This window comes from Tribolium castaneum, chromosome 6, assembly GCF_031307605.1.
Source record: "Tribolium castaneum strain GA2 chromosome 6, icTriCast1.1, whole genome shotgun sequence".
NCBI lineage: Eukaryota > Metazoa > Arthropoda > Insecta > Coleoptera > Tenebrionidae > Tribolium > Tribolium castaneum.
The window spans coordinates 7,633,161-7,645,707 of NC_087399.1; the positions used below are offsets into that span (position 1 = coordinate 7,633,161).

The 12,547-nt window shown below is 35.0% G+C and overlaps 1 protein-coding gene across 3 annotated transcripts; it reads left to right on the forward strand.

Moving 5' to 3' along the window:
• Nucleotides 1-1,535: 1,535 nt before the first annotated feature.
• On the forward strand, nt 1,536-10,023 carry LOC661222 (suppressor of cytokine signaling 2). Of its 3 annotated transcripts, none has more exons than XM_967397.5 (2): nt 1,536-1,768; nt 8,573-10,023. In XM_967397.5, the coding sequence occupies exon 2, from the start codon at nt 8,614-8,616 to the stop codon at nt 9,379-9,381; it is 768 nt and encodes a 255-aa protein (XP_972490.3). In that variant the 5' UTR covers nt 1,536-1,768; nt 8,573-8,613; the 3' UTR covers nt 9,382-10,023. The 3 variants fall into 3 exon arrangements, with proteins under 3 accessions (XP_972490.3, XP_008196669.2, XP_064213436.1); XM_008198447.3 differs by having other exon boundaries at nt 1,537-1,768; nt 8,588-10,023; XM_064357366.1 differs by lacking the exon at nt 1,536-1,768 and adding an exon at nt 5,690-6,053 and having other exon boundaries at nt 8,588-10,023.
• The last annotated feature ends 2,524 nt before the right edge of the window (nt 10,024-12,547 follow it).

The following is a 12,547-nucleotide window of genomic DNA, read 5'->3' on the forward strand; positions in this document are numbered from 1 at the left end:
CACCAGCACCAGGGGCGTATCCAGAAAATAATTTTGGGGTGGGCCCGTTCAAAAATTTTAGGTATGTTTTTCAATAAGTATGTACTAAAAGTTTTTAATCCAAAAAATCTAACAGTGTAAATTTATAATTTTTTTTTGATAAAAAACACCCTATATTTTGTGCATTTTTGGAAATGAGTTTGAAAATCACGCATAAAATGCATATTATTATTATTATAATTTTTCAAAATAAGCAAAAAAACAATCACCCCTTATAAGATAAGGAAAAAAATAAAGCGATTGTATAATAATTATCAATACATTTTTTGCCTTTTTTACCTTATTGTCTTTTTGTGCATTTTTGTAATTTATCACATATTTCAATTTTATTGTACTTACCAGGAAGATAATACTATATCTACTATCTAAAACAGTAGCCAAAAATATTGACTGCCATTAAAAAAAATTAAAATGGCGTCATTTATTCAGAAACCAGTGACGTCACAAATGTTAGCATAGTTGTCAAAATGTAATATTTACAAAAATATAATCGACCTGTTTAAAGATTTATTTGAAAAATGACCCACAACAAAAACATGAATTTTATGTGTATATAGGGTATACGTATGTATGTATATATGTATATGTATATACATACATTAGTTACTGGTAGGTTTTGAAATAATTGGATCTCATTCACAAAAAAACACATTCTTTAAAAAACAATACTTTATTAAGTACATAATAACAATTTGTATATTATTTTTTTAATAAATGTGTATTAAAGACTTCTTAGCTTGTTATTCAAAAAACTTGTCCATTAGGCTTTTATATTATTTATTAAAAAACAGAAATTAATGTTTGGGGGCTCTGACACATACTCATGGCACTCGCTTCGTTCGTGCCATTTCGCGACCTTTCTTTAACTTGTAGTTTGTCGAATCGTGTAATTTAGCAAAAATATCTTATTCCGGCCCTGCCATTCCTCGACTATGTCAACAGAAAAATCCGTGCAGTGTGTAACCAGGCAACGACATGTTAATTACGCCATTTTGACGTTGTGTTTACACTTTTGATTGTCCGTTGCTAGGCAATGTCATAAAATTCTAATAATTCCACCACGTTTCTGGTCCTGTCCCAAGAATGTGTGCTTTGTCCAGCGCCAACTCAAATCATTCATTTGGCATTTGGCTTGTCTCCGTCACACGTGTCACAATTGACGTCACAGTTCGGGCAGTGTTGCCAACCTGCCGACGCTGGTAACAGTTTTAGAACCTCTGTTTACGCGAGTCGTGGATCTAACCCGCGGCTAAAATTATACATATATACGTACCTTCTACGAACTGAGGATTCCCTGAAATACTCCAGCCAGAGCCGCCCCACTCCACAGCCTGCTTAGCGTGAAGTGAAAACACGTTTTATCATTCCCAGAAGGCTGCGCTCGCGCCGTCTCGCTCTACTCGCTCTAGCGTTAACTTATTGCCAGTGTTCTCTCTCTAAACGTCACACAACCGACGATCGGTCGGACATCGTCGTCGGCGCTTCGCTCGTTTCACATCTCGCATTCGGCAAACGGCAGTTCGGCCGACAAGTCAATCAATAACATAACCTAAAAGTAGTGTAACAAAAGTCACCGAGTTGGCCTAGGAGAACAATTGAAAGTGTCTTATTGTAAAATGTGTCCCAGTGCGCCTAGTGTGGAACGGACGAGTGCATAAACAGTGCAAGTTCCATTTGGGATTATCCACAATGTGCCTCTTCGGATGGTGTCCTTAAGGATTAGGCTTAGGTAAAAATTGGTGCGAATCGCAGGCGGCCGAGATCGCGGCACGCCTTCTAGATCGGGGGACAATGACAGAATTCGAAACGACACGAGAGCACATGGTTACGACACCATGTAAATGACCCTGAAATTGAGTTTCTTAATGAGAAATCATTATCTCCGGATTCTCGGTACAAGCCTTCCTTATCGCGCCGCACTATATATTTAAGACCAAAACAAATGAATGACGGGCCCATCGCCGCCCACTGGATCGCGTGCGTCTATTTCCGTGCGTAAACACACCATCATGATTTTTCGGGAAACTCGGCTAAATCTGAATTTCCACGTACTTTCGCGCCGGCCTGAATTATTTATGGAGTTCCCGGGAAATATGTGACTGGAAAACAGCGCGCTCCGATTTTCCCAACAATTTTTGACAAATTGCGAGTTCAACAACCTCTTCCTTCCGGCTTTTCTCCACTAATCACCCAACGGTAAATTATGCTCAATTTTCGTGACAAGTTGGCCGCGCGCTGTCAATTCTGACAGAAAATCAAAGCCGACCGAGATCGACACGGTTCAAGCACCTCTTTTTATGGCCGTGTTATACATTGTTTGCTTTACGTAATTATTACAATGTTTGGGCTCCACTTGCATTTGGGAAATAAGCATTTCCTCCACGTGATAGCTTTTCGAGACGCACCTTGAACTGAAATAAGTTTCTGGGAAATTCGGCTTTCTTTTGGTTTTTTCCCCGATCTGGATATTCCTTAAAAGGCGCGCTGTCATTATATTGTCATTTAAAACAATTCAATGTAACACCTGCTCATTCACTTTATTTATTCATGCAATACTACCATTATTTGTAATCGTTCTGTTATGTAATACGATACTCGAAAACATCTGACTTATGTGACAAGTGCAGTCGCACTTCCGCCTAACTTGCGATAATTCGCTCAAATCCAGGCCCGAAACGGAAAGTTTTGTGCAAATATTAATTGTTTATCAAAATCGCAGCCTTGGCGATTTTGATTGTGCCGTGAAGGTCACCAGCAGTCTAAATAAAAACGTGGTCGAGAGTGCTGCGCCCGATCTGTCAAATTTTCACAGCACTCTTGAGTCTTGACCACGTTTAAAACTTTCTTTTTCCGATTGCAATGGACAACAAATTTTATTTCTTTTTTTTCTATTTTTATATAAATTACATCCAAATTAATTTTATTTTATATAGTGGAAAATAACAATAGAACAATTTTTTTGTAAGTCAGCTCTTATTAATTTTTTTATTTCATATTAATTAAGTATGTAGTACACAGGCTGTTCCGTTTAAATGGCACATCAGAAGTATTGAAAGTTCTGATAATACATATTTACCTGAAAAAGTGAAAATTGGTGCACAGTTGTAACTCGTTGGGTCCTGTTTAATGAAAATATTTTCAACATGGCGCCACTTCCGGTTATACCGGAAGTCGCTACTAATTTTTTTATTTTAAATGGAAAGATATATTTTTTACGGCGTTTTTAGATAACTCGAGTTATTACAAGATTTTCTTCAGCTTTACCTATACTTAAATTTAGGCGTTTTCGAAATATTTCTGTTTTTTGAAAATTTTTTAATTTACATCTTTAACTTCAAAAATCAATAATTTTGCCATTTTTTGAGTTTTAGAAATCATATTTTGATAATCAAAAAAGAAAGTCTATATCTTTGCTTCAAACTCCAAAACTTTAACGTTACTTTTGGACAACTTCTGCAAGCTATTAGTCAATTTTTTCAAATGGAATGCCCCAATTTTTATTTTACTAGGTGTAAGGTTGTTTTTTTTGACCGGAAAAAAACATTTCTCATTGAATAAACGAAAAGTTCTTTCAAAATTTTGCTTTTTTTCTGTTAAAATAAAATAAATTCATTGAATTTAGATTTGAAAAACTTTGATTTCTCATGTTTCCATGGCAAACTATGCAAAAAGAGCTAATGAATTTCTCAGTGCCAACAAAAAGTTCGTATAACTTGAAAACTGTTAAAGATCAAATAGGGAATGTTAATAAATTTTCTGCCACTTTGTCAAATAAAAAAAAATTGTGGCATTTTATTTGAAAAAACTGAGTTATGGGCGTTTGAAGTTCTGCAAATTTAATCTTAAAAATTTAGATTTTTCTAACTTTTTTTAAAAATTCGAAAACACCAAAGAGAAGATCTAAACCTTTTGTTTCAAAAAAGCCACAAAGGATTTCAAAATATTTAAACACGGCCGAGTTATCGATTTTTGAAGTCAAAAACGCAAATCCAAAAATTTTCAAAAAAAACTTAAATATTTCGAAAACGACTAAATTTAGGTAGGTATAGAAAAAGTTAATAAAACTCTTAAAATAACTCGGGTAATGCAAAAAATGCAGCAAAAAACATAGCTTTTTATTTAAAATGAGAAATTTGATAACTACTTCCGGTATAACCGGAAGTGCCACCATGTTGAAAATAACTTATCAAATTTTTAAATGACTACCATTATTAGATCTAATACTTCTAATGTGAGTTTTAGAGGGAACACCCTGTATACCACATAATACCATGAGATCGAAAATGTACCCAATTAGAGCAAGTGTAACTTTGTAAAACCAGCCTACGACAACAAAACTCCAAAAGTGCGTCCGTAAATAAAGGGCAAAATTGTGGCTAAGGTTCCACAGACACAGCTTGCTCTAACTCGGAAAAATTTCAATCTCATGTTATTTAATTAGCGTTGAATAAAAAATTAATTTTCTTTTATTTTCAACAAAAACTGAATTTGTTGTCCAGTGTTCCCGGCGTTAATTATTCCAGCCTTGCACGGCGTAAACCGACTTCAAAGTAATACAATTATCAATTGGCGTTAATCATTCTCGGAATCGACCTGTTCGCTTTCTAATCCGCCTACGAGTGCTGAAGCCCCTTTCTTAGCGACCTTCTGCGAAATTCGTTCTTTGCCGGTGACCTTCCCTTCCACACAAAGAGTGGCAAAGCAACAAAGTTTAGTTTCTGGGCAGCAGCAGCAGCTTTGTTGCATTATTCCGCGAACGGAGTCTGATCAGACTTCCAGGAACCGAGCAGGCATCTGGCGGGCTCTCTGTCGCACCTATTGGAAAAAAGACCCACTGCACACCTGCGGGTCCTACTAGGAATCGGCCCCAAATCCGAGCACAGGAAATGGGCCGAATGCTAGACAGGGGTAGTCAACAGGTGAATCGCCATCACCGAACCACTGATAAAACCGAACGATTACTCACACGAATTATTTTTTTGGTTTTTTTTTATCTTCTTTCTTTACTTTCTCCACGTTTCCGGTCCAGAACGAGCCGGAAAAATTGTCTTCTATTCACGGAATCTCACCTTCATTGTTATACATTTATGCGGTGTTTTTTGTGCGGTTGGTTGCTTGTACGTAAGCGGGATTTTTCATGAACGGGAAGTTTTCAATTAAAAATTGTCGAGAGGCTTGTCTTTGCGCGGTAACCAAATGTTGGACGGTTATTCCATATGTCCAAATCAAAGCGGCGTGGAATAACAGATGACTGGCGCAGTTATTTGATCATGGCCAACTGGCTCACGAAAAAATGCTATAATTAGAAAATATTTTCCGCGTGTATTTAACGACAGTACTTTTTGGGATCAAGGTTGGCCTTGGTTAAGTTGACAGTTCCAGTGGCGTATTTACAGACCTGACCTTTCTAATAACTCGAGATTCGTGTATTTTATGAATAAAAGTTCAAGGATCGTTTGACTTTCATCAATGAAAACACCTTTTTTTATCATTATCAACCACGGCCAGGTTTGATTTCTAGTGTGACGTAAACTTCCGGCCAAGACACTTGAATGGAGTGACATAATTCGCAAATGTCATTTAGCCGCAGGTCGCTTGATTTCGATGATAAGTCAGGCCTTTGGCCCTTTGTAAACCCTCATTACCTTTCGTTTCGTATCAATTACAATAAATTAGTATTTTTATAAAGCTTCGTCTGCGATTTTCCGAGAATTGTATGTCGCGCACAACTCTAATTATCAAGCATATCCTCTTGATTATTTCGTGGAATTAAAGATACCTGTTTTTTCGAAAAGTTTCGCAACGCAAACAGTAAATAATCTCCGTGATTGTTTGACAAAAAACGTTACCTGAAATTTATCTGAACCTTTGTTCTTTTTATTGTTACACTTTGCACAAGAACAATCAACGTGAAAAAGTGAGTTTCGGGCGTGATTTTTGAGTGTCGTAACCGTAACCACAGTGCTCGAAGGGTTAACCCTGACCTGACCTTTTATTAATTTTGATATACTTAAGTAAGTAGAAATGATAGCAATCGCAATCAATATCTCAGATTATTACTATTATTATTATTTATTAATTGTAATAAAGTTTAGTTCTAAGTGAAATTAGTCATTATTGCAAATAACTGTGATTGCCCTTTTTCTACTTTGGTTTCACAAATTGTTCACAAAGTAGTAATTTTTTATAAAAATAAAAAGTAGAAAAAATAATAACTCGTTTTGTAAGATTTAATTGTAGCACTCCTTCGTCGTGCTCCAAAACAATTCGTGCCGTAATAGAATGTCTTATAAAACTCGTATAATAATATATTATTTTGTCAAAAATAAAAACTCCGCGTGTTACAATTAAATATTCAGTTTATAGATTTATAGATTTTCTAAAAAAAGTTGAAAGAAGGCAGTCTAGAGAACTGCAATTTTTTCACAAGCAAGATCATTTTAAATAAATAAATAATTAAATATATAAATATTAAAATTAAAATAATTACTCATTTAATTTTTGATAGTGGCCTAAATGGTTCGTTATAGCAACGCTATCTTTTCCTAAGGTTAGTGTTCTATAACATAATTATTTGGTAAGTCAATATTTTTTGGCTGACAGTGTTGTTTTACCGAAAGAATAATTAGTAAAGGAGGACCATTGCTTGACTACCACTTGACTTACATTTTTCAATATTTTGAATTAAAAAAAATGTTTATACGAGGAAAATACAAAATTTAAATAAACTAATGAAGGAGATCATAATTCATTATTCATTATTTCGTTAGGAGATTCTGATTCAGAAACATGTTTATTTGAATCCAATGACTATAATAATCCTAGAGATCAATATTATTCTACAGAATATTCTTCTGAGAAAATTTCTGAAAACATACACAGAAAATACAAAACAGAATCAAATGAAACGCTACGGTTGACTTGAATAAGGATGAAATTTTTTGGATAATTTATACAGGGTTAGTCACTAGTGGGTTATTTCTGATATGTTCTAAGATGCTACCAAAAATACTGTTGCACTTATTACTCGGAGACTGTTTAATTTTTAAAAAACATTATTTGAATCAACATTGGTTTTTTATCTTTCAAATAATGATAGTCCATAATAAAATTTTAGCAAAACTGTTAAAACAAACTTGACAATACACAGAACAATGTAATCGTGGATTAATTTCCATTTTTTTATGTTTACCGATCTGGTCAGCTGGAATCTGTATTATTGGTTGCATATTAACAAAAATTCAGAACTATTGATTCACCCTGTACAATCGAAAAATTAATACCTATCATTATTATCAAAAATTATGTAAACCTAAAGTAAAAAAGTTAAAAGTATTGTTACATAAAAATGATATGGTTTGAATTCTATTTATTATTCCATAGATTGTTTCACACTAACAAAAGTTAGTATGATGTACTGGAAAAGAGCATAGATTCAAGAATGGTGAGAAAGGTTGTATTAGATAACTGTACCTAATCCTTAAATTAAAAAAAAGAAACAGTTTAATTTGAAACCATGATTCCGAGCTGAACGTGCAGCAGTTAGTTCTCGTGTTGAAATAAAATTTAGCTTACCTATAAATATCAGCTCTTAAAAATGGACTTGCTATTAAAGAAACGACTAAACACAGTTGTATGTGAGCTGCAGAAGAAGAATCTGAGTTAAACATAATTTACAAGAAGAAAAATTACAGCTGATTATCAAATTTAATCAAACTGTAGAGCCATAATAATATTTAATTAGAGTATATTTTCCCCGAAGTTTGTACTAGTTTATTATCAATCACAAAGCAAAAAAAAACACCTACTCTAATTATAAATTCAAATGACGGCATGGTATAAATAAAACTTCCCCATCAAATGATGAGAAATGAAGATATTTGTTAAGTATCGAAGAAAATGCTCATAGTTTTTAACCAGTGATCAAGCAAACAATCGATGGCGCAGAATATTTTCAAAGAAATACAAAATGTGGAAAACGCATGCCTTAGAAAAAGGCGTCCCAGCATGAAAATTGCCGCATTGCGAATTTTATTTAGGTAGAATTAGTGAAGATTCAATTTTTTACACAAAAGTATATTCAATTTACTTACTTTCACAAACAGTGGGTTGTTTAATAGACAATTTAGTCACTGAGCTTGTGATAATCCACATATCACAGTTGAAACAAATATTCAGAGAAAGTTTAGTGTTATTAATGTGTGGTTTGGAAATTAAAAAACAGACTATTTAGAAATGTATTAATGTCCAGAAGTATAGTCACGATCAAAAGGAATGATACCCCGGGTCATTTTTTTTAAAAGTTTACAAACGGTTCAACTATATCCATTATAAACTAGCCGAACGTACACATTAACTGTATCAAATCGAAAAGATTTGTGGCTCGGGATTTAGGGTTGTCATTCTTTTTGATTGTGACTGTACTATCACATTTTAATGCAAAATATGCAAATGTTTTAAAAATTACCTCTAGCTCTCGATGTAGAGAATTTTTTCTGTATAAAAAAAGTTAGTAATTAAATAATGAATGTAGTTTTGTTTGTTGCAGAAGACTGATTGTTCCGGGCATGGCATATGCCTGCAATGTTAGGCTGTAGCACCGTATGCCCCAACTGCAAGCACCAATTCACGTGCTGCGCCCCGGTGCCGCCATGCTGCTCCCTGCGGAGGTCGGTGCACGTCCTGTCCGGCGGCGGCATCGTGCCGCCCCTGTCGCCCTGCCCCTCGCCCCAAGTCTCCCCCAGCGTGCCGCTGACGTTCGTCCTGCCGCCGCTCGGGGGCCTGCCGGCGCCGCCCCCCGAGGCCAAGCCCGAGACCGAGTTCGCGCGCCTCCAGGACATCGTCAAGGCTCTGCGCCTATCCGGCTGGTACTACGAGGGCCTCACCTTCGACAGGAGCGATGAGCTGCTCAAGGACACCCGAGTGGGCACCTTCCTCGTGCGCAACTCCTCCGACCCGCGCTTTCTCTTCTCGCTGAGTGTGCAGACGGACCGCGGCCCCAAGTCCGTCCGGCTGTTCTACACCAACGGCCACTTCCGGCTCGACGCGCAGCCCCACCTGCAGGCCTCCATGCCGCTCTTCCCCGGCGTCATCGAGCTGGTGCAGCACTACGTGCGCCGCCGCAAGGACACCCAGGTGTGGGTGGACCCGCAGGGGAAGTGCCTCTCGTCCATATACCTGGACCGGCCGCTGCCCCGGGAGCCGGCGCCGCCCAGCTTGAAGCACCTGGCGCGGCTGGCGATCCACCGGCAGCTGCGGGACGCGTCCGAGGTGCGGATCTTCAAGCTGGGCTTGCCCACCTCGCTGGCGGTGTTCCTGGCCGAGTACCCGTACGCGCTCTAGTGGCACCAAAGACTGGTCGGTACCTTCTACATACCGACGTTCAGGGAACACCATCAAAGTATTCTAAACGCGTTAGATAGGATAACAAATTACCGACGTCTGTTTGTTAATCGAAACGTGCGTAAGCCATATTGGCTGCTGATAATGATTGTATTTTGTTACGGCATATATTTTTTTATAAAACGAGAAAACGACAAACACTAGCTTGGGATCGTAGCACACTGGCGAGCGACACACGAAGGGCCTTAATCTCAAATGTTTTAGCCAACGGTATTTTAATTATTTATTTTAGCTGTAAGCGTTTTAGTGTCCAGTGGACTGGAGATACTCTACCAATCGTCAACTTGTATTATACTTTAAGTTAGTGTGTGTACTAAACTTTAGACTAGAGCTTGGCTGGAATCCGGCTCTGGACAATCATCATCCTTGTTAGAATAGTAAAACTAGTCTGAATAAAACAATCATTGTTGAATTTTTTTAAACAAGAGTTTGAGATTAACAAGCGGATGATAACGTTGTAATATGAATGTATTTATATTTTGTTGTAAACACGTCGAGAATGAGAGGGAGCGATTGTATGTCTGTTTAGTTAATTCAAGATGTATTTATTTCTCTAGGAAATTATTAAATTATTTATTATTACTTAATGACTCTCCGTTACAAAGCCTTCACCTACTTTCCCGTAAAACAATGGAATTCCACTATTGATTACATTGCCCAACTAGTACTCATTTTCCCCCATTACTAGCATATCGAGCATTACATTTTCAATGGTTACAATACAACTAAGTATTGCAAAAATGTACATAATTTCTGATAAAACTGGTTGTAGAAAAAAGTTGCTTGAACTTAAGCCTACAAATTTTATAACATATCTATATAATAAATGTTTATAAATTGAAAAATTGCAAAAATTATCACAAAGATTTTCTGAAAAATTCACATTGATTTTACTCTCAGATGTGACAAAAAATTGAGTAAAAATTCATTTTTAGCCTAATTTACCTAATTTCTCTTTATAAAAAACTGGGGTGTTATTCTAAATGGGTGTTTAAGCGCCAAATTTTCAATCCATTTCAACGAAATTTTAGATATTCTTTATTTTAGTTTGAATTCTGTTATCGCTTCTAAACGTAAAACATCGATGCGATGGCCGTAAGACGTAACATTTTCGATACATTTGGGCGATTTTTATTTTATCAAAATAATTGTTTTTTGGATGAAAAACTTTCAAAATACAACGCCAAAATAAATGATTTTCGATCCAGTTCTGTGTTTTTTCAAATCCTCGCTTAAAAACGTTTTAAGCACGGGAACAAGGCACAATTAACACAATTTTCGATCCAATTTTGTTTTTTTTTTAAAGAAAATTAAACGCTTGGTTATTCAGTAAATACAACTGAAAATTATTTATACCTATTTAAGAAAAAACTATCAATGCAAATCTCTTTGTCTACATATGCCACTGGGTTTGTTTATTTTTTTAAGAGATAGATTTTAATCAGATCTTCAAAAATTGTTTTTAGTCCATGTCTAGCATATCAAAATTTAGTTTAACAAATTGGTTAGGGAGTATTTTTAGCAAATCTTATTTAAAAATACAATACATGAAGTTTTAATAACATTTAGATTATTTTACCTAGAAAATTTTACTTTAATATTTAGAATTTCTATTTAATTTGACTTATTTTAGCTTACCATTTACACAGAAAATGACTTGTTTACCTTGCAGTTTACTGGTATCCTTTTCTTTTTGGGGTAATTTTTGACAAATTTTGCTCTATACCAAAAATTGCATTTTTGGAACAAAAATGTGCCATATAACTCCATTCTTTCACATTGTTATTTATTTTATTTAACTAGTTGATGTCCTCATAAATATGAAAAAATATTACCAAAAACATAAAAAAATAAATAATCTATGGAGTATTTTTCATAAATCTTAATCTGTGTATTCATGCTAAGCCCCTATTTTTTAAGACTAGGTTATTTTGTATTTTCTTTTCTCCCTGTTAACAGCCCTTATTTTAAGACACTGATGATGGGAAATAATTCCGAATTTTTTTTTGTTTTAAAATTCTTTTTTGGACATTAAAAACTGTACGTGGGTTTTTCTGAGTTTTTCAACCTAATAATAATTTTAAAACTCGGTTCATTTTTTGGAAAAAAATCATCAAACATCAACCCCATTTCGGAATGAAAATGGAAAAAACATCCAAAAAAGCAAAATAATTCAAATTTAGTGATTTTTTTGACTGATTTGTGAGAAATTTTTCCACATTCAAGTAGATACTTATTAAAAACACGACAATTTTCTCACCGAATTTTGCATATCTTTTTTCAACACGCCAGGAAAACGGCGTGTTTTCATCTTGGTTTTGCCTCAATCAAAAATCTCACATCTAGAATGAAAACAAAAATGACCAGGTTTAGGTAATTTTTATTTCGTTGCATAAACGCCATTGACTTCTCGGCTTATTTTGGACAAAATTCCTCAAAATAATCGCGTTTATAGTCAAACAACGATTGAAAAAGAAAAAATATAAAAAATTTTCAACTAAAGTTAGTAACTTTACGTTCCGTTTCTACAAAATCTCGCGATCAAAGGAAGCAAAAACACCATTTTTGACAAAATTCTGCGATTTTTCGGCAAATTTGGATTAAATTTGGCGAAATAATTGCCTTTCTGAATTCTGGCCATTTTAAAACGTTTGAAAATAATAAGAAATTTTTGCCTAATTTCGTTCCATTTTTCAAACACCTTTAAAAAAATTTAAAAATTTCTTGTGATCACAGGCGGCTCTTTAGTCTTTTCTGTCTCTACTTCTACTTTTTTTCTGTCTTTCTATCTATCTGTTTCTCTCTTTACGTTTATCTTTTTCCCATCTATTTTTGTGTGCATATTGTAATTTTTTGTTCAATTTTTGTGATCACACATTTTTTTAGTTATTTTGTTGTTTGTTTCTCTATCAGCTTTTCTATCTCTGTGTCTCTTTTTGTTTTTTTTTCTGTCTCTAAATCTTTCTTTCTGTTGTACGATTTTTTGCTTTTATACAATTTCTGTCATTTGTTTAAATAAAAACTTTCGGCGAACAAATTTCGCAATGAAATTAAAGCTTTGCTATTTTCTTTTCTTGTTGTTCTTTTGTTGTTTCGTTTTGTGTTT